Source organism: Rhea pennata, chromosome 1, assembly GCF_028389875.1.
Source record: "Rhea pennata isolate bPtePen1 chromosome 1, bPtePen1.pri, whole genome shotgun sequence".
NCBI classification, from domain to species: domain Eukaryota; kingdom Metazoa; phylum Chordata; class Aves; order Rheiformes; family Rheidae; genus Rhea; species Rhea pennata.
The window spans coordinates 186,633,509-186,655,967 of NC_084663.1; the positions used below are offsets into that span (position 1 = coordinate 186,633,509).

The 22,459-nt window shown below is 39.6% G+C and overlaps 1 protein-coding gene across 1 annotated transcript in view; it reads right to left on the reverse strand.

Moving 5' to 3' along the window:
- The window catches only part of KPNA3 (karyopherin subunit alpha 3), a 54,461-nt gene that overhangs the window by 19,519 nt on the left and 12,483 nt on the right, over nucleotides 1-22,459 (reverse strand). The window contains exons 2-6 of the mRNA XM_062567037.1: nucleotides 15,110-15,154; nucleotides 1,228-1,317; nucleotides 978-1,007; nucleotides 847-899; nucleotides 661-756 (exon numbers count right to left, since the gene is read on the reverse strand). Coding sequence (XP_062423021.1) covers nucleotides 661-756; nucleotides 847-899; nucleotides 978-1,007; nucleotides 1,228-1,317; nucleotides 15,110-15,154 — 314 coding nt within the window. The remainder of the gene's footprint in view (nucleotides 1-660; nucleotides 757-846; nucleotides 900-977; nucleotides 1,008-1,227; nucleotides 1,318-15,109; nucleotides 15,155-22,459) is intronic.

A 22,459-nucleotide genomic window follows, 5' to 3' on the forward strand; every position in this document is an offset into this window, starting at 1 on the left:
TCCCCATTTACCTGAATAAAAGGCTCCTGGATTGTGGAATAGGGCACTTCGCTTACATGTCATGATGTTGCTGCAATTACATGCTCAAGGCTGTACTTTTTTTTTTTTTTTTTTTTAATCTCCCTTACTGAAATTCTTGTTCTCCAACTAAGAATCAGAACCCAGAGCATCCTGGCTATGGTGTCCCATCACATTAGGCAGTAGCAGCTGTGCAGAACCAAAAAGAAACCCACCTTGCATTAAGAACAAAACTTAGGCTAATGACCTTAATGAAACAGACAATAAATGTATTCTCGCAAAGAGAAGAGCCCTGTTCACAACCAGGCATGTGCATATTTGTGTGAAGGCAGAGTACAGGTTAAGTCTGTGGCTGCTTAGAAAACAGTTTAAAAAACCAAACCAAACCAAATCATGAAACATTCAAAATCAACACGAAATTTAGTAAGGTATTTCCCATTATTGTTTGCATGAGCATACCCAGCTAAATGACATTGCAGTGGCAGAATTAACACTCCTGGAGAATTTACAGTTTATTGTCATGGAATCTGACCCACTGTGTCAGACTTTAGGAGACTATGAATACTAAGCTCCATCTGAAATAACTAGTCTTTTTGGAAGCTGTTTTTCAGGAAAGGTGAACATTTTTAAAAATATACTTACTTATCATCCCTTTCTAGGCATTTTACCAGAATTGGTAAAATTCCAGATTTTATTAAGTCATCAATAGGTGGATTTCTGTCACTAGATAGGAGTTTTCTGTAAAATTAAATGTGAAAGAAAAATAAGTAATTTTCGTCATGAAAAATGCGTAGAAAGTATATTTCTGTGCCTTTTATGTATTTTTACCTTGCAGCTTGGACAGCACTCAGCTGGATCACTGGGTTGTCACTTGTGGCATTCTGAAAACGAAAACAGTAAAAATTAAAAATGCACAGAACAAGCACTTCTAATTTAAAAATAAATTAAACATAACATACCTGCAGGATAGCTTCTAGTGTTACATTTTGCTGTAAAAGAAAAAGAAATGGATTTAGTAATTTTGTTGCTAAATAAAATAGACTTTTAAAATATCTGATACAATCAAACTGATTTTAACAGAGCATATCAGCTAATAATTTTGTTTTCAAATAACTACAAGACTTATAGTGTTAAAGAAAGAACAGAATACAATGTTTTAAAATACCACCACAAAGATTTTCAAAGTAATTCCAGAATCAAGGAACTTACTGCTTTGAAGTCAGCATCAACATCAGAATCTTCTAAACTTTCTTCTTGAGGAACATTTCTTTTTTTCAAAAGATGTTCATCTCTTTTGTTCTGGGAAAGAATGTTGAAAAATAAAGACATTTAATTTCTATGAGTACAGGGTGATGATATAATGGCACCTTTGTAAATAAAAATTTAGTTAAGATTGCTTTTATCTCCACACAGAATTCAGAGTATTTCTATTTCAGCTATAAGAATCTTGGAGCTTGTAAACTACAGACAAAACTACTGCAATCCATGACATTAAACCCAATTAAGTATCAATTTTCTAACAGAAACTTACAAAATACATAGATTTGCATGACATTAACATTTAGCAGCACAAAGAAAATATTTTCCAGTGTAAGATTAATTTTCAAATAAAACTACTTCAAAGTTCCCTGGTTATCCAAATTACTTATGTTTCAATCTTGTGTGCAAAGTAGTATACTCCCAAGATACTGACATTTGTAATATTCCCCACTCACTCACACTGTCAGCCTTGTCTGACTTACAGCACTCTCCAACCTTACCTCCTTTGAAGAATTACTACATGCAACAAAAATTCCTTTTCAGTAGTAAAGTACCCATTTTGCATTTCTAGCTTGCTTAATTAGAATAATTAAACAGATAAAGCCTTTGTTAAAAAAGGGAATCAAATTAACATGTCTGACTGCATGCAGATACACTTTTTTGTAACTTTAAAATGTCTTATTATTCCAAACGTATAAAGCAGTATTTTCCAAATTTTAGATATCTATCTTTTGTTTGATACATGTCAATATATGATCAAAGATTGAGATGGCAACAGGAGATGATGCAGCGTGTATAGCTGAATACATTTCTTACAAGCACATTAAGATTTCAATCTCCAATGAAGCAAAAAAATGACAAGGTGAATCAAAGTTACACCACCAATAAAAAACCCTATTATATTAGTAATGAAAGGCAGACTTCTCAGTTCCCAAACAATTATCTGTTAAACAAACAGTATGAACTATAGAGATTGCCCAGACATGCCTTGCTCTTGATAAAAAAAAGCTATCTAAACAAATCACGTTTGAAAGTCTCTGATATTTCATTTAGTTGTACACTAGAAAGACAAGTAACTTCAAACTCAGAATTTCTGAGACTGGATCACTGTTTAGACATAGAAAATAGAATTTAAAGTAACTTTTCCAGCCGCAGTTTGAAAGGCTCCCAAGCAATATACTAATAGTTTTCAGATAAGCTAATGCTAAAACAAAAAACAAGCACCAAATTAAACAGCCCTTTAATGCACGAGAACCGACTTCAGAAACCTAGCAGTTTAGTTTTTGTCAGGACTACGTACAGAAATTAAATCCTCAAATAACAAGCAAGACCACCTAGATTAGCCGCGGCAGCACCTCTGGAGCTCTACCTACAAAAGAGAGCCACAGACGTGGCAGAAAGCTCAGCCCTTCCACGCAGACGAGCACACAGGATATTTTGTTGTCGAGCCTTTCTGGAAAGACGGAAGATGGAAACGAGCAGGCAGTTAAACGCCGAAAAAATACGTGTTACGCAGGCAAATTGTATCACGTGCAGGCGATCCACAGGATGGACTGACCATAAACACCTGTCCTGGATGAAGCAGTCCCTTCCTGCCTTGGATACGGCTCCTACCTGTGGGCTGCTGTGCCATTCCGGCAAAACAAGGCAATATCAAAGAAGAATTAGCTGACACTGGAGGAGCATCCGAATGTCTCCAGTCCTACCATCCTTTTCTTCCTACTTAGAGGTATCTTTGCATTTCACAGCCATCAGAGAGTCCCTATCTGCATGAACATACAGGGGGAAATATTTAGCTACTAGGGTAGCTCCTCCAGCAGTCATTCCCTGTCTATAGAAAAGGTACAGCCTGAATGAACTGGGGTCTTACTGCAGAACTGGCTCGAGTTGCCTGTTGAAGCAAGTTAAATGATTCAAACTAAATAATTTATTTGGAAGGATTGAGTTTCCCTGTCACAAACAACACAAGCTACTGCAGTATAAGGGTAAAGTTCTCAGATTTTTTTCTTCCTAAACTGGTTGAATTCTCTGAATCTCATGCTCATAAAATTCAGGAAAAAGCTTTATAGGCTTTTTGTAAAACATGCTTGTTTTAAGAATTTTTATCCACATCGACTCAGCTGGTGATACATGTTTGTTATTCAAACAAATGCTTTGGCATCAGTATTGCTCAGCTATGTGTTTCGCAACATCTTGCAATGAAGACAGGTGACCTTTACTTATAAATTTCTGTAAAGAAAGCTTTTTAGATACAGACTGCTTACTGATTCTTTGATTCAAAAGATGATGCAACATCTAGAATAACTATTTTTATTGAAATTATTGAAAGGAGAATTCTAGTTAGGAGATGTCACCTTATCACATATCTTATTTCAAATTTCTTCCCTTGATGAAATAACAGTAACGGTTTGGGGTTTTTTTGTTGTTGTTTGTTTTCTTTTAAGAGTTCAAATGGCAAATTCTCTCATTTTGGTGTTTTTTCACACCACTGTATTGGCAAATTTTTCCACCAGGGAACCTTTTGGCCTTAAGGAACTGTCTACATATTGGGAGAGAGAGAAACCGCACACCATCGTTTCACAAAGCTCCACACAGAAGCATCTATGCTGACACAGCACAGATTTAACTCAGAACACTATTAGCTTAGGCTGAAATCCATCCAAAAAGTGGAGGGTGTGCAAGAATCATTTAAAGTCACATTTACTTCACTCCTACCATAAAAGAAAATGGAGAAATAAAGTCAAAGTCTTCCAGTTGCATTGATGTTAAATAGATATCATCCATTTGTAAGGCCCTAGAAGGAAGGGGGGGTCCAGGAGAGCTGGCTACTATTCAAACATCACTTCCTCCAGGCTCAAGAGTGGTGCATCCCTATGAGTAAGAAGTGTGGCAAAAGGGGCAGGAGGCCTGCATGGGGGAGCAAGGAGCTCCTGGCCAAATTCAGACAGAAGAAGAAAACACAAAGAATGTGGAAGAGGGGACAGGCTACTTGGGAGAATTATAGGAATGCAGTCAGAGCATGTAGAGATGCAGCGAGGAAGGCTAAGGCCCAGCTGGAATTGAGTCTGGCAAGGGATGTCAAGGACAACAGGAAGGGCTTCTTCAAATACATCAGCAGCAAGAGGAGGACTAGGGAAAACGTGGGCCCGCTACCGAATGGGGCGGGGGCCCTGGTGACAAGGGATGCAGAGAAGGCAGAATTACTGAACGCCTCCTTTGCTTCAGTCTTCACTGCTAAGGGCAGCCCTCAGGAATCCTGCAACCTGGACATGAGGGAGAAAGTCCAGAGAAGGGAAGACTTTCCTTTGGTTGAGGAGGATAGGATTAGAGACCTTCTGGGCAGGCTAGACATCCACAAATCCATGGGCCCAGATGGGATGCACCCACGGGTCCTGAGGGAGCTGGCAGATGTTGTTGCCAAGCCACTCTCCATCATCTTTGAAAGGTCCTGGAGAACTGGAGAGGTGCCTGAGGACTAGAAGAAAGCCAATGTCACTCTAGCCTTCAAGGAGGAGGGCCCAGGCAACTACAGGCTGGTCAGCCTCACCTCCATCCCTGCAAAGGTGAAGGAACAGCTCATTCTGGATGTCATCTCTGCCTTCTTTTCCTCCACATGCCTAATCAGTAATAGTCAGCATGGATTCACCAAGGGGAAATCCTGCTTCACCAATCTGATAGCCTTCTGAGACGGAATGACTGGCTGGGGAGATGAGGGGAGAGCAGTGGACATTGTGTACCTCGACTTCATCAGGGCTTTTGACACTGTCTCCCATAACATCCTCCTAGGCAAGCTCAGGAAGTGTGGGTTAGATGAGTGGACAGTGAGGTGGATTGAGAAGTGGCTGAAAGGCAGAGCTCAGAGAGTTGCAATCAGTGGCATGGAGTCTAGTTGGAGGCCTGTGGCTAGTGGAGTCCCCCAGGGCTCAGTACTGGGTCCCATCCTGTTCAACTTCTTCATCAGTGACCTGGATGAGGGGTCAGAGTGCCTCCTCAGCAAGTTTGCTGATGATCCCAAGCTGGGAGGAGTGGCTGACACACCTGAGAACTGTGCTGCCCTTCAGAGAGAGCTGGACAGGCTGGAGAGTTGGGCAGAGAGGAACCTCCTGAGGTTCAACAAGGGCAAGTGCAGAGTCCTGCACCTAGGGAGAAATAACGCTAGGCACCAGTACAAGCTGGGGGCTGACCTTGTGGAGAGCAGCTCTGCAGAGAAGGACCTGGGAGTGCTGGTGGATGACAAGTTGACCACGAGCCAGCAGTGTGCCCTTGTGGCCAAGAAGGCCAATGGTCTCCTGGGGTGCATTAGGAAGAGTGTTGCCAGCAGGTGGAGGGAAGTGATCCTGCCCCTCTCCTCAGCCCTGGGGAGGCCTCATCTTGAGTACTGTGTCCAGTTCTGGGTTCCCCAGGACAAGAGAGACATGGAGCTACTGCAGAGAGTCCAGCGTAGGGCTACGAGGATGATCAGAGGGCTGGAGCACCTGCCACATGAGGAACGGCTGCATGAGCTGGGCCTCTTCAGCCTGGGGAAGAGAAGCCTGAGGGGGGATCTTATCAGTGTGTACAAGTACCTGAAGGGAGGGTGTCAAGGGGACGGGGACTAACTCTTTTCAGTTGTCCCGTGTGACAGGAGAAGAGGCAATGGGCAAAAACTGAGCCACAGGAAGCTCCACCTGAATATAAGGAAGAACTTCTTTACTGTGAGAGTGACGGAGCACTGGCACAGGTTGCCCAGAGAGGCTGTGGAGTCTCCTTCTCTGGAGATCTTCAAGGCCCGCCCGGATCCAACCCTGTCTACCATGCTCTAGGTGACCCTGCTGAGCGGGGAGGTTGGCCTAGATATCTCCAGAGGTCCCTTCCAACCTTACTGATTCTATGATAACCACACTATTAAGATGTATAAAAGTATTAAATATTCACATACATGTGGATTGCATCTATATCTAATGCACATTACTTTTATGTTCAATATTTTTCCTAACAAACCAAGCCAAAAAGATACTAACCGGAAATAGCTGAAGAACTTATGAAAAACACATCATGCATTTTCTAACTTGGAAGGACAAGAAGTTTTTGGATGCAAAAAGAAAGTCATACTGTAACAATCATGGTACTGGATGTGGCTACGAATTCCACTGTAGATATCCACATCTCTTTAATATACCAAATTAGACTATACAGACTGTAAGTGTTCACCAGGGTTGTGCCTCTATAACAGTGTTACATAGAGGCTGTTGTAACTGGTTACTCCAGAAAGCAAGATTAAGGCTGCATCTTGAGATCTTCTCTCAAACACTCCTAAATATCAGGATGGTAACAGCTGGAATACAGCTGCAAATACAGAGAATACAGCTGGAATAAAGTGAGAATCCCATTGTGGGTAACTAAACAGCATCTTCACAGAATGGCAGAAATGAGCTGCACGGCCTCCATCAGCCAAACAGATGGAAATCACCTTCTCATAAGCATCAGACATTGTGTCACGCTATTAGACAAAGCAGTGGGTTAAAGATGTGTGTTTCGTGTTTATTCATACTGAGTGTACTTACGTACAAGTAGTGTTATCCAAAATATTTTGCTTGAGTAGTATCTAGAGGGGCAAGAACAAGTTCCCTCTGCCACTACATGTTGCTTGTGGTCATAAAATGGGTGGTGGATAGCCTTCCTTTTAAGCTCTTCTCACCCTCCACTTCCCTTGAAATTGTTCAGGGACTCAAAGAGAGAAGGATGGTGGGCTGTGAATGTACATATAGTTACAGAAGAACAGTTAGAAATATCTTTGTCTCCTTCCAGCAATTGTCTATACGTACATTGATGCCATGGGTATCTCCCAACAGTACTCTTCACAAAACCACCATTAAACTAGAGGAATATCCTATGAGTCCCTAGATACACACACTGAAGGGCAACGGCTCTCCCAATGGCAGGAGCATGCTGAGAAATGTCATGCTGCTGAAAGTGAAAACAGAGCTCCAGATAACAGCCCTGCAGATATCAGGAATTCGCATCTCCCGGGTGGCCACCAATCTTGCCTCAGCTGTGATTGAGCTCTAGTTGTAACAGGCTGTTCCATTTTTGCAATTTGATTACAGAACCTTAAGCAGTCAATTATCCAGTGAAATAGTTTCTGCATCAAAAATTTTCAGAAACTAGCTTTTCTGAGGATTGGCTTGAAGAGGCAAATAGCCTCACTGAATGGTCCTGTCTTGTCCAAAGCTCACCTAAAATTCAAGCTGCACAAGGTAGCACGGCCCTGGAAGCACCATAGGTTAGAAAGGATCACAAGCAGGATTCTGACTAAAGTTGTTATAATCTTCAGAAGGAACTTTAGCATGGATTGAAGATTTAGAAATTTGTCTCTACAGAACATAGCACATGGAAGTCCTGCTGCCACAGGAGCTTGTGTCTCCTGTGGCCAATGTGTAAGCTGACAAGCAGGTCATCTTCATCAGAAAGCAAAGAAGGTTACAAACAAACATTTCAAACTCTGCTGCATTAAAGATACATAGCCTGGGTTTAAATTTCACTATAAGATGGAATCCGTTGACAAGAGGAAAACAGCATCAGACTCATTAGAAATCTCAGAGTGGTAAGATCGGGTAACACTGAAAAACTTCCTGCTTCCAGCCGCAGATTAAAGAAGGCCATAAGATGCACCTCAACTGAGCTGATCAAGAGTCTAGTTCACCTCTTTTCCAGGAAATAAGTTAATTGCCCCATAAGGAGCCTTTTATACCTGCATACCCAACTGTCCAATTCTCTTGGCAACATCAGTATGCCTAAGAGAATATTTCCTAATGTAATGTTAAGCAAAATAAGTAGGAATGAGCATGTATGTTCTAATGCAAAGCCATTCTGTCCTACTTAGCTGCAAGAGAGAATACTGAACTTCATAGGACATAACTGACCAGTTTCAGACCAGAATTTCTGGAAACACAGGCAACACTTTCAGGCTGCTGGCACAAGGGACTCCAGGAAAAATGACATTGCCCAGGGCAAGTCAGAGCTAGCCAGAATGTTCCCACAGCTACTCACCACCAGCGGATGGCTGGGATGAAAAGCAATTGGTAAGAAGGTATGCAGAAGAGGATCAAGAGGAGCTTCTACAGGGGCCTAGAGCAGAGGGATTAGCACTTCATAGTGAGATGTGCTAATAAATACTGAGCAAAGCTATTATTAATTAGCATTTGTTACTAAGTCAAAATGGTCATACAACTCCGCCATCCAAAAAAAAAAAAAGCTCTCACGCTGTTTGAAACAACCCTGCCCACGTGCAAAGTATTGAATTCCTGGACAGACTGAGCACTACACACAGCAATTTCATTGAGTTAGCACTCCTCTGCAAAACGTAAAAGAGCATGATTTACAGCTTGGCATGACTTTGCATTTTCTCATATGATGACAAACTCAAAATCTTTTGCCTACATCATAGCACCAACCTCCTCTATAGACTCCCGCAGTGAAATTGAGGACAAATTAGTATACCTGTATATAGCCACTCTGTCCAAAGACTAATGAGAGAGACCTTTCAAAGGTAGAGGCAGCAGTCTAGAATCCCTAATGAAAGTTAAGACCTTACCACTGAAGAAACTAAGCAGGTTTTCTCCTTCAAAAGGGGAGATCCTCAACCACTGACTGAACTAACCCTGGCAAATCTAAGATTTATACTATCTTTACAGAATTAAAGAACAGCCAACGTGATAGATGATGTATGGTATGTACAATAAAGTTCAAGCTTATAAACAGCAGCTGACTGCCGGTTATGAGCTTATTAATATTCTGGTAGAAATTATACTGTAACTGTCTACAGATGTTTCCATATGAACAAAAAGATCACAGATATACATGCCTGGCAAAAAAAGATAAACAGTTAGAAACAACAGTAATGACACCACAAGTGAACTTCCTCATCCAGCATGACAATCCCCTTTAGAGTCCTTGATGACAGACATCCATCCTGTTTGCTTCACTGGCAGTGAAAAAGTTAGATTGCATGAAGAGTAAATGGGCAAATCCTGCAGACTCCTGGTGCTTATTGTTTACCTTGTTGGATGAGGGCCATAGGATTCAAAAACTGCCAATCAATGCACATAGGCTTGAAAAGCAATATGATTAACAGAAGGAACACTCTCACGGCAAAAAGCATGTCTATCAAGCTATGTCCTGTATTCTGCCTAGTAATATAGTTCAGGATCAATGGGATACAATAATGGATTTGTGAAAATCTGCTAAAATATATATTTATACATGCTTTTCAGCATTTGACACATGGGAAAAATCTGTAATGCTTATGTCCTGCCTCTGTTGAGAAGATATAAGATCAAAAGTGAAAAGAAACAAACAAAATACCTTTGCTCTCAGGTAACAAATACATCTACTGAATATTTATTCAGGTCAAGGAAAGATCTAGGAATTCGGCTGATAATAGGAAGAAGCTGTTTTAGCACCAAAATTAAGATATTACATTTGTATTCTCTGGGAAACAAAGAGGAGGACTTAAAAATATTTCAGCACTAGAACTTGGAGTGATAGCCAGCATTAACTATAATCAAACGACAATGTCTGGTGCAGCTCTTGCTTCTGCTCATACACCCTAGCAAAGACCAAAGGGACAAACCAATAATAGAGCTACATCCAGATTTCTCCTCTTAAATTACTGCTGTTGTGACAAAATGAGCTGCACTAAACTTTATGTTTCACTTATGCTTAATTTCCAATTTTGCTTTGGAGGATAAGAGCACCTCTCAAGAGTCCATCATGAAGGAAAATAAACGCCTATCCCTCCAACCTCACTGTGCTAAAGGAATATTCTGAAAACATCTTTGAGTATCCTCTTAATGAAAGTTCTCTTGGTGGACTATCCAGCTTGAGCAGATTTCTATTAACAGTTCTTGGATGTGAGCCTGGGGAAAGATTCAGTTACCTTAATGGTCAGGAAAGGACTATTAGCAGGCTTTACTCACTCTCTTATAACTTGTTAACATCTAGACATTTACAAGCAAGACAACTGAAAAACAAACAGAACACTGAGATGGTGACATAGAAATCATAGATAGTTTCATATGCTTGATGGCCAGAGAATATGCTGAGGCTCTCCAAGAACTTTGAAAGCATGTAGCAAAATAAAATAAAGCATAACTGTACAGGCAGATGGCAGACTGAAGTTAATGCAAGATGAACCTTAACATAGTGAAAGGAGAGTACTATAAATAGTCAACAATCTTCAGAAGTGAAAAAAACTGGGCCTTACCTCTTTGTCTGGCTGCTCAGTTAGGATGGTTCAACTATGATGAACCTTTTAATATACATCCTACACATCTGGATATGCTAGCTTTATCTACAGAAGCCCCTCTACAGCACTTAATGTCACATATGGAGCCTTCGGTTTGAATGACTCACTCAACCATTGTCGGCTCACTGAAAGATCAGGAGCATGAATCAGTAGACATGGTTCATAAAATCATGTCAAAAACAAGCACAGATACAAGAAGGTCAACAATTTTGCATCTCTTGAATTCATAAACACAGAAACCAATTCACACAGAAACCAACAGAAGTGGTAGACAGAAAGCCTCTTTCAAATAGCAGAAGATGAAATCAGGCAATAATCCTAGGATTGCATCTCAGACATTTTTTGCTGGCTCTTGCTTGTCTGGAGAGGAGAATTAATCTACTCCAGGAACTCAGTTTCCCTCCTTGCTCCTTTCCTTCCAAAAATTGTAGCACAAACTAACAAATCTCTGAAAGGAACATTTATAACAAGCTGCCTATTCAGGAAGTTGTGTGGTCTTTTTTGATCCCCAGGTGATAAACAGCCTTCAAGTTGTACCTCTAGCATAGCCACATGTCCATGTTGACAGCTTCCTACCAGAGATGGTAAAGTGACCATCACCACAGTACCATAGCAAAAATGTCTACTGTTCAACAGTCCTGTAAAGGTCTGAAAGCTATAGAAAGGCAGCAAAGGTCACTGACAATCTGACAATTCATGGGCAACAAAATGGTATTCTAAATCTTTACAGAACTAGGCCCCTTGCATCTAAAGATGGTCCAGTAGATTTCAAGTCCATCCTTCACATAGAGACTTCAGCTATAGATGAGTGGCTTGGAGGAAAAGGGCAATTTTTCCACATTTGAGTTCTGCTACCTCACATTTGCGACAACAGATAGTAGTCACCACCTCCCTGTTTGGCTAGTACATATTCTTCTCAGAAAATGAGCACATTCACTGAAAATAGCAGTTGCCTACATAGACAACAACTCGTCTCCCAAGAGCCCTAAGCACAGTTTTATCTTTACCGACTTATCTACCTTAACTGGCTCCAATCTTTGCAAAAGCATGTTCTTACTAAACTGGGTTCAAACAAGGCTCCAAGAAATTTATCTTTAATTGAACAGAAAGTTTCTTCGTGGTCTTTTCAACTGGGTTTTCAAATGAACAGTTGAGGATATAATTCTCTACCTAGGGACTGTCTTTGAGGCAGGGTAGGTGCAAGTTCTTTTGCAAGAAGGCGTGCTACTAACATTGGATAGAGGAACTTCTGCAAGAACATATCAATAGTGCTAGGTCTCCATGCAAGTTCCAGCTTTTTCTTTAAAGTACACTGACACCTGAATATACCTTGATACTTTCCAGCAAATGGAAAACATTCATTCACACTGAACCTGAGAAGATATGCAACTGAAACTGGTTTTACTAATCTAAACCTGAAGACTTGAATTCCTTGTTCCATCTCCCCCACCCCCCATTCTCAGGGTTCCTTGGAACCAAAGGGGATATCTTTTCACCCTAAGCCCCCATAAGTATGAAGACAGACTTTGTTCTTCAAGGCTTACTGTTTGATTTAGGTGATCTAAGTACCATGTGGCAGGGATACAAAGAGAGAAAAAAAAAATCCACGGCTCCCTAATGACAGGTTTAACAAATAATTACTTTGCATCAAACTTAATTAACAATTAGAGGTTTCATACCCCCATTATGAGCTCTCAAAGGGAACAGTTTGTGCAGAAAGTCAAAACTTGTGGGATATCTGGATTTTTTTAGGATTCTCCTAGCAAGCCCGAAGGGAAGACAGCACCCTCTGGTTCTACTGAGGTTAGTAACAGACGGCTTCTTTTGAAAATACGGCATGTAATGCAAAGATCATGTAACACTGACCCTGAAGAAGCCAGTACTTTATACCCTAAGAACTACCTTTCTTAAAGGAATAGGGTGCACAAGCATGACAAGTGCTTTGTCCTGATAGAAAGACAAGTGTCTAGCACTAACAGCTCTCTCATAGCAATGGAGTTAAGGTTAAATTTACAAGCCTGACTTTGTAGATGGCTCAATTTCAGCCTTTTTTAGATCTTTATTCTTATGCAGAAGGATGCAAAACTAATTTCTGGGGTGTTGAAACAAGCAGTGATAAGCCAAGCATTCTAAACTCTTTAGAAAGCTGAAGCAGGTTCAAGGGCAAGGTTAGATGGCAAGGGTCTTGCACCTCTTCCCACCAGCAGAACCAAGAAACATAGCAGCTGAATCTCTCTAATTGCTCTTAGGGCCAGCGTTGCACTAACGCTACAGCCAAAGACAAAAACCTCCTTTCCAGAAATGCAGAAGCAGGTTCATTCCAAACATGTGTAAAACAAAGATCTTTAGCAAGGCCAATACAGAATTCAAAAAGTGCACCTGACCAGCAGGAGCGCAACTGAGTGGCTGGCAGCCCCGATTTGTATTTGGGACAGGATTCTGACAGGCAGCTGTTACCCACATGGCAAAGATGGCTTTGTTTGCTCAACTCCTAAGCAAATACAAGTCACTGAAGGAGGGAGCGGGGCGCAGGGAAGGAAAGGCTCTTTCTGAAGTGCAGTGTGATACGGAGGTAGTGAATGGAAATAACATTACCTAAAATACAAACATCAAGGTGTTTGCAATGTATTCTGTATCTCAAAGAAATGAGCATCCCACACTAATGCATGCAGAAATTGTTTTACTGTTCAAAGCTGTGATTTTTTTTTTATTATGTATTCCATCTAACGGAAAAGGTATGTAAGCAAACAGCTTTATCAGATACATTCATTTAATATTTATGCACAAGATCAAGATCATTCAGAAGACAAACCTATGACTACGTAAGTCTTTCAATCATACAGATCAAGAAAATGCTCTTCATTTGTCCATTTTCTTCAAAAGTCAGCTGTACACACAGGATAGCAGGGATTAAGGGAAGTCACCCCTTTGTTTTGATGAAGCACTAGTGGATTACCAAAGGTCTACCAACACTGACGTTTCCTGAATTTGTCACACTCATGCCAGGGATGCAACGTTAGATGAAAAGATGAAAACTGAAGCAATGATGATATTGCATCTTATCTCCATTGATGAAGCTTAATAAAACACATTCCTTTATACTTCAGTGCCAACTCTGTACCAGAAGCAACAGCTTTGCATCTGCCGCAGCAAACCAGTTGCCCACCAGCAGCCAATCTTTTGTTGCAAATCGACAGTTCAAACACATAGCACGCCTCATTCAAGTGGGTATCTTCTGATGTCTGTAGTGGAAGGGGTTCTGCAAGCACACCAGAAGAACATGACTTCCTGTGTTCAAGAGACCTACAGCTGCTGCTTACTCTTGATTTACAACCTGACCTACATCCAGCACTCAGGCTTCTTTCAAAAGTGTGAGCGAGCTGTGCAAGTGCAGTTTTTAGTGAAAAGTGACTAGTAGTTCATATACTCATTTGTGTTATTAGCATGTACAAGAGCCTTTCCACACAAAATAATGCATTGCCTTGTCTTAAGCTTACGAATTGCTCCCCATCAGGCTTCTCTAACAAAACGGTCTTGGAATTGTAACCTGGTGTAAAGCCAGTTATAAACATTAAATTAAGATTTTTCACTTCGCATTGCAGAAGTCTCTCCAAAGACTGCACTTGAATACTAACATGTAGTCTCACAGTTTAATCAGCTGTATGAAGATACAATGCACTAGCTAAGCCATCTTTTACAGCATTGCAATATAAGCAGGCATAGACCTACCCACATGCTATGAATGCAGCTTCTCTGTGTAGACAGCAGTTATATAGCAAATTTTATGTTGAGTTACCACAGTACTTCTCAAAAGGCATCTCTGACATATCAGCATAAACTTGAGTAACTGATAATTAAGATATCAAAATTAATTACCCAAATCTCCATTTGACAAAAAGTCACTAATTTCATTTCTCACCTGGTACCTTCCATTGTATGTAAAAATATTTGTCTCTGTCCTTCAATCACCTCTCAGTACTGAGGAGAGCAAAGCCAAGTTAAGATATACAATACCTTTTCCAGACATGTTCAGTTAGTTCCTCTGATTTGTACTTTACTTTGTAAAGTATGAAAAACATTAAGCAATTTTGGGATGATACATGATGCTCACAGAAGTACCTAAATAAGATTTTTTCAGTCATCTATATCTGATAAAATTTCTTCAATTAATTCTTGTACTCCCATAATGAATCTCAAGCATTTGTTTTGTTCTTTGATAATGTAATAGGGGACAGATGTTTTAGAATAGAAAAAGGCAAAAAACCTTGTGGAAAAAAAATAATAGAAGGAACCCAGGAAAACACTAGCATAGGCTTTGTTACCTTCTATACAATCAGGTGATTAAGGTAGACAAGATTTCTCAAGAACAAGACAATAATTTCTGCCATGGTAACTTCTATCCATAAACTCTTCACCTGGATTTTAGCAAGGCAAGCAAGATTTGAGGTCATAAAGCAAAGCTTAGAGCAAAATATTTAGCAAACACATCAGAACACACTAACAAAGAAAAACAACACAATTGATAAACAAAACAGATTCACTTACCTTCCGCAATTCAATTGTAACTTCATTTCTGTGTCTTCTCATAGTCTGTAAAAGAAAAAGATCTTTTATATAAGAGAAAAGTGTACAGTTTTGGAGCCACCTGCTAAATCAAAGGGCATTTATTCATCAAAAGATATGGAAAACAGCACGTGAATGATTCTGAACTCAGTCTTTCTTAGCAAGATATATAAGGATTTTTTCTTTTTTAAATCTGCACACCTTACAGAAAGCTTTATTATAAAGCTCAACCACAATAAGTATCCCAAAGGCAGAAAACATTTACTTCCCTCTAGAGTTGCACTGGAATGACTCTTCAAATGTTTATATGTGCACACCAAGAGAAGCAGTAAATACAGGTTTGGACATTCTCATATTTGCATATGATCACATTCACAACCCGAACACGCAACCTATTTCAATATTTGGCCAATGATGAGTGACAGAAAATGACTGAGCTCAATGCAAACAAGACAGATTATGTTTATGGGCAAAAGGAAATAATGAAGTAGATTCAGTGCCACAGAATTTCTTCAGATCTACAGCCTAAATATTAATGGAAAACTGGCATATGTCTCTCAACTCCTTAAAGATATTGGGCACTCCACATACACCAAACAGCTTATAACACTGTTATTCTTCTTAGCTAAAAGAGATCAAAAGATTTAGAAAGAACAATTTTAGTCCAGTGAAGGTAATCTCTCTAGGTTTATTCTACAATCAGTGGAAGAGACAAGCACTATCAGAACGCAATCCAGAGAAAAATCAGACTGGATGACTGCTGGCAGCCTCGACAGATCATTCACACTAACTAAAATTAGCCTTTTAAAATACTTTCTATGTCTTATCCTTGCTACTGACCTTCACTGCTACTATGACACTCCTTTTGAGTTATGGCAAGTAATTCCACTAAGCCCAAAACTATCAGTGAAAACTAGCAGGGCACACAGAACATCAGCACTCCTCAACAGCTACCTAAGGAAATAGCAAGCACACTAGAGCTCAGACACTGGTAAACAAAGTGAGCGGATTTCACACCTTGAATCCATACACGACGGAGCCAGCGCTTAGAACACTAACTGAACTTGAAGTTTCTCTACCATTTTGCATTATAGTATCCATTTAATGACCTCAGGCCAACCTAAGAATAAGGAAGGCTTATGTTCCTGCCCAGTGCTTCATTATCCAAATCACTTAAGTAACACAGATACAATCCTTACTTTATGACTGCTAGCATGAAATATATTGCTTTAAACAAAGCAAGTCCTCATTATAGGAACAGGATGCTATCAGTATAACATCCACCAGAGCTACAACACACTATTTTCCTCCTCATTATTTTGCTAAGTCATTTGATTGTTTGGGCCACCTAAGCATGGCTGCAAAAGCCCAGTACGATAGGACCGGATTGCTGCAGCAGAGGAGGGCATCAAGCACGTAGGGAGCACACAAAATAAAAACCTGAAAAGTCATTGCATGTGTGACCTAGTCTAGTCATTCAAGTTCGTACTCATATTAGAATTTTATATTTGAATTATTTTAATTACTGAGTCAAATTTAAGGGCACTAAATATCCTAAGTGTTTCTAATGCCACTCCCAGGATAACTCCATCCTCCAATGGAAAAATGCCATTGGGTAAGTCTTTCTTAGATTTCTACTATAAAAACTCCCTTTTCATGATCATTCTGAATGTGCTAGATACCAAAGATCTTTAGAAAGCTACCACTAGTCCCCCCAACAAAATTTGAGCTTTTATTCCTATTTACTTCAATTGTAAAAGGAGATTCCATCACACGACATATCAGGCAAATTGTGTCCTTTAGCATTTTCCCCCCTCAAAATCAAATGCCATATGTACCAGATCATGAAAGCTCTGATCTAATGGATGCAAGGCGTTATTTACCTTTATTCCCCAATTACGATTTAATCCTGTATCTTTTCATTTATCTACGTCAATTAATTCTTTATAATTTCTACTAAGCAGAAAAATCAGACTAAATTTGAAGCTTTTTAGAACACAACCCTTGTGTAACACTTGCCATCTACCATTTTTCTAAAAGCAAGGAAGATTTAAGACCATATGTTGCATTGAGCAGTTTGGCAGTTTCTTTTTTCTTTTTTCTTTCTTTTTTTTTCAGAAAAAACAAATACAGTGCAATCCCAGACAATGCATTACTATTCATTTCTATCATTTTACTCTAAAACCTCTTCTGACAATACTTTGACTGAAGACAGTTACTCAGAGCCATCCCTCCACAAAGTTCTACTGGGAAGACTCTAAACTTCTCTCTAAAGGCAAATAATTCACTTAGTTTCTCAATTAGGGTTTTATCTTTGTTTTACACTTCCATTATTTCAGCCCCACTGATCTTATCCTGATACATTTCTGTCTCAATATTTTTATTATTTTATATTCCTTGCTATGAGCCTCCTTGCTCTGAATGGAGAGGCAGCTCTGAACTCAGCCATGAGTACTGGTCTATTCCACCATGTCTTAGGTAATTAAAGGACTTCTAAATATGCTATGAAGAAAGGGCTGGAGATTCTTGCAAGTTAAATGTAAAAAAGAAAAAAATGATAAAAGCAAAAAAAGAATTAAAAGTTATTTTCTCTAGTACACACTAGTAGCATGAAATTGAGGCTACTTACCCCCCACTGAGCTAACTGAGGACTCCCAATCTTAGTGTTTCTTGCTGGCACAGCATCTTAAATTCAGCTTGTTATGGTCCCAGGATCATCCAAGAATCAGTAGTACAGTATTAGGGCTATGGTATTCCTATGGGCATTTGGGACTGAAATTCTCAGAGTTTACAGCGTGCTCTGGCAGATGAACTTGGCTGCGTGGTCTGACCACAACCAGCGCTCCCCATTAGATGTACTCCAACATTATTTATAACTCGACACAAGCGTTCTATTTCACATTTCCTGACATCTCAGATGACTCTTATATACCAATGTATATAAGGTCAGGTTTTCCACCTCATACATGTCAGCTGTCACATTTATAGATGCTGCAGAGAAAATACACACACGCACTTGGCATTGGTCCAATCCCCAGACTCGGCTGTTCTGTGATTCTATACGGGATCTTTACAGATCATCTAGTCCAACTCCCACTGCTCAAGCAGGTTGCCTGGTACCACGTCTAGGCAGCTTTTCAGTATCTGCAAGTATCTGTGGAGACTCCACAGCCTCCTTGGGCAACTTATTCCAATCAGTCACCCTCACATTTTTTAGTTTTATACCTGCCACTTAACTGGGGGGCTGTTTAGTGTTTAGGCATTTTTCTATCCTGATTTCTCCTCTTTACCACAGGAGTTGATACACTGTGATGAGACTGCTCTATGAAACACCGCTGAATGTCAGCAATTTGGCCACCCTTGCCTTTAGAGATCACGTTCTTAAAACCAACAACATACTTCATCCTCATCTGAACACAGGAAATGCAGATATACATACAGCATCACGTGCTATACCGGACTATACCCACTTTCCAAGTGTGCTTTTGCAAGCTTTATCTTAAAACTTGGAAATTATGCCTATCAATCTGGACTTGTATCTTTTTCTTTTTTTGCAAAGCCTAATTTTTTAATTCCCTAAGAACAGATTTAAGTGAACTAGTTAATTTTTGTCCTGACTTGCTTATTCTTATAAAGTAGCTATTCAAAGCTTGTGTTTCAGATGAGTCATTTTAGAAATCCAGTAGGTTATCAACACCTTGCAACATCCCCAGAAGAAATAATCACACTGTAATCCAATAGCATACAAAAAAAAAGCTGTCTTAAATACTGCTGTGATCCTCCCTTCAAGAACGCAGTATCACTGAAAGCAAAACACCATACTGCTTTACATTATCTGCAAGCCACAGCACTTAGGGGTGCAGTTCGCATTTACAAGAGAAGATGTATACACTATAGTAGCACGGTTAGACATTTTCCCCAGCTAACAGAGGTCAGCTAGAAGCAGGGGAAGAGAGAACTACCCCATAACATTACCCCATGGATTCATTATCAGCTTCCAGGCTGACAACCATCTGATAAGATCTACGTACAATATTAGTTGAAGGCTAGCAAGACATTACCAACACATGTGATACTAAGTTTGGCATCCACAGTATCTTACTACAGACATTTCTCAGCTTAATGTACTTAAACAATTAACTTCATGTCACACTGGAATGGTGCATAACTTCCAAAATCTTTCACCAAGGCAAATCAACTGCTTGAAACAAAAAACAAAAAAACAACCCAACCAACCAACCAAAAAGACTCCAAGTCTCACAAAGGGAAAACCTGGCATAGGGACAACGCTGTAAGCCACAGAACAGCGAGAGCAGAATCTGAACTGTGGGGCCACTCCCAACCCCAGGGTTGTGAAGGCATCCTAGCCAAGGTACAAAAAGGTAACAGCCAAGATGACTGTCAGTCAGCCTTTACCATTAAGAAACAAGAATACACAACAGTTACCAAATTATACTACAACATTACAACTTAATTGTTACACATGACTCACGTTCCAGTTAATTCATAAGGTTTTATAACAAGAGATTTCTTCCTCCAATGTACCATCTGAAGGCCAATTACTTACCAGTGTGTTTGACAGGCTGACATAACCACACGAATGTACAAGGTGCCAAAAGTCTTGTTACAAGTCAAAAGTAGATGTTTAGCTATATTTCTAATTTCAAGTTCCTTAGCATTTTATTTTACAAAATAAGCCAGAAAAATAAAGAGATCTATTAGATGCTGTTAGCTAAAGTAATGATCTTGCTTCTACTCTGGATTTCTGCACTCTTCCAGAGCCAGATGCCAAGCACTGCATGCCACAGTTCTCTCCCTAACACCCTCCACTTAAAAAAAATAAATTATAGTTCCAGACTACCAAAATTGAAATTAATTTTACACACCAATTAAAAAAAGATCACTGTGTGCATTAGGGCTGTTGTGCTAATGACTGAGTGTAACTCATTAATTGAATTCAAATATTCCAGAGCTGGAGGTTTTGTTTGTTTTGCTGAAAAACATTAGGCTGCTCCATCCTTTTGATATCTGAAGCAGTTGTATAATCAAATTTAACGAATTCTGAAACCCTACTTCAGGCTAATACTGAGAAAACAAAAATGTGGTGGTAACAGAAGACATACATATAAAAGGACATTAGACCTTAAAAGATAAGGCAAGCTTCAAGTCAGTGCCCAACAGAAGGCTTCAAAGACTGCGACATTCCCTGTAAACCTGCCTTTGGTACACTTAATGGACAGAAACTATGCAGAATACAGCCACCCTCCTCAGGTCAGTGTTTGACCTCTGGTATCTGGCCTCCAACTGGAAACAGACAGGAAACTCAAAGCTCAAATTTGGAGCTGCCTATCGAGAAGGGAAATTTCTCCCAGATTTTTCAGCTGGTAGTTGGTTTAGGACAAAAGGCATAACTGTACATAAAACTCCGTATCAAGAAACAGGGGCTAAAGAAAACCCTGCAGATTTCTGAATTGTCAATATAACAGAAACCCTTACCACCAGCAAATTTAAAGAAGTGTTCAAGCTCAACCACACAGTGCTCTTAAGTATTATTTGTGAAACCCTGGACAGAGGTGTACAAGATGCTTGCTCTGTGCTAAGGACGAGCATCACCTCTGCAACACTGCTACTTAACATCTTCAGATGGCGCATCCTTACCTTCGTGCCCTACCAGACACCTTCAGAAGTTTTGTTATCATTTAGTCTTTAGGTGGAGAATTAAGCCAAGCAAGAAATTGGCCTCTTGAGCGTTTAACTTCACAAATGTTTAACTGCATAATACATTAAAGTATTTGCCATGGCAAGTCATATAGCTTCTATGAACTGAATATATAGATTTCTGATCTTTGAAAAAAATATCAGATATCTTTCTAACAGACACCAGAAGTAAATACATCTTCCAAACTCTCTGTAGCTGAATACATAATGCAATGTGCTTTTCCTGTAAAAACTGGTTTTCTTGCATCCCTACAAAGTTATACAAGGCCACAAGAAGAAAATTCAGGCTAACAGTCATACGCAGTTACACAAGTTAGTTCTCATTCATAACTGAAATAAATTAGTTTAAAATTAACAGAACTGAACCCTAAAGTTCTACTTCATATTTTAAAATCCATTTTAATTGATTATATGCACTTTAAAGTCTCTTAAGTATGTCACTTTCAGAAACTAGAAATTTTGGACACTTACTAAGATTCCTTCTTCCCAAGTTACAATTTTTTTTAAATGAGCTAGCTAAATGTGTGACAGATACAGCTAGTGAGAAGTTAAATACATTACTCTCCTTTTGCTATTCTGAATAAAGATTTTTTTAATTGAAATTAAAAATGGACTTTCATATTCAAGGTGTTTAATATTGCATACTCTGTAGATAAACAGTGCATTAAATAGTATGATTTTTAACTATTTTTAGTTATCCCAATTGTGTCAAAGTGAAAATTAAAGCCTAACACCCTTGTTTAATGGCTACAGCTCTATCTAGTGATACTTCCTTTGCAACAATGAGATCTGCAGCTCAGTGGGTGTTCACCCAGGCTAGCCACCTCATTAAATGGGACACCTGAGGAATGTCATCTATAGGTCAACACAATCACACCATTTGCACTCTAAGAGTACCAAGTCCAGAAGACACCAGAGATGGAAGGGCAGCAAATAGATGTTTTTATGCAAGCTAGTATACCCATGCTGCCAGTTTGGCTGGCCTGCCAGCTGCCCCACAAGCAACACGCTGACTATTTACATGTGACTGAACTCACAAGCCATAGCCCTACTCGCCTGCAGGTTAACCAGCATGTAGTCGCCTCTCAGCTAGCCCAAAGGAGCAGGATATCCAGGCTCATCTTGACAAGAGCATCACACACCAATGTCAGCTTTAGCTATTCTAAAGATACAAAACAAGTTTTCAAGAACTTAAGCGAGATGTGGGTTTAGTTGCTTCTGAAAGTTTAACTCTTAAGTGGAAAAGCAAGAAGAAATTCATTGACCAATTTCTCAGGGTCCAAAAACTTCATTAAAAGATAACTCATCATTTAAATTCCATATTTCAATCTGCTTGTCCCTTTCAACATTACAGGAACAAGTCTCAAAACACCAGGGGATAAAGCCTCACAGGAAAGAGCTACTCTGAATACATAGTTGGGATAGTAAAGTGGCTTTATTGAACATTCAGGGCATCAGAAGAGCTTCACATTTGAAAGTCAATTTCCATCTACTTCCACCTGCCAAACTGGAAAAAAATGGCCCAATTCCAATAGCACAATTGGATTTAACTAATACCTCTCCCTTGCATTTATGCATATCCTAGAGAACAATTTAAAATACTTTATAATAGGT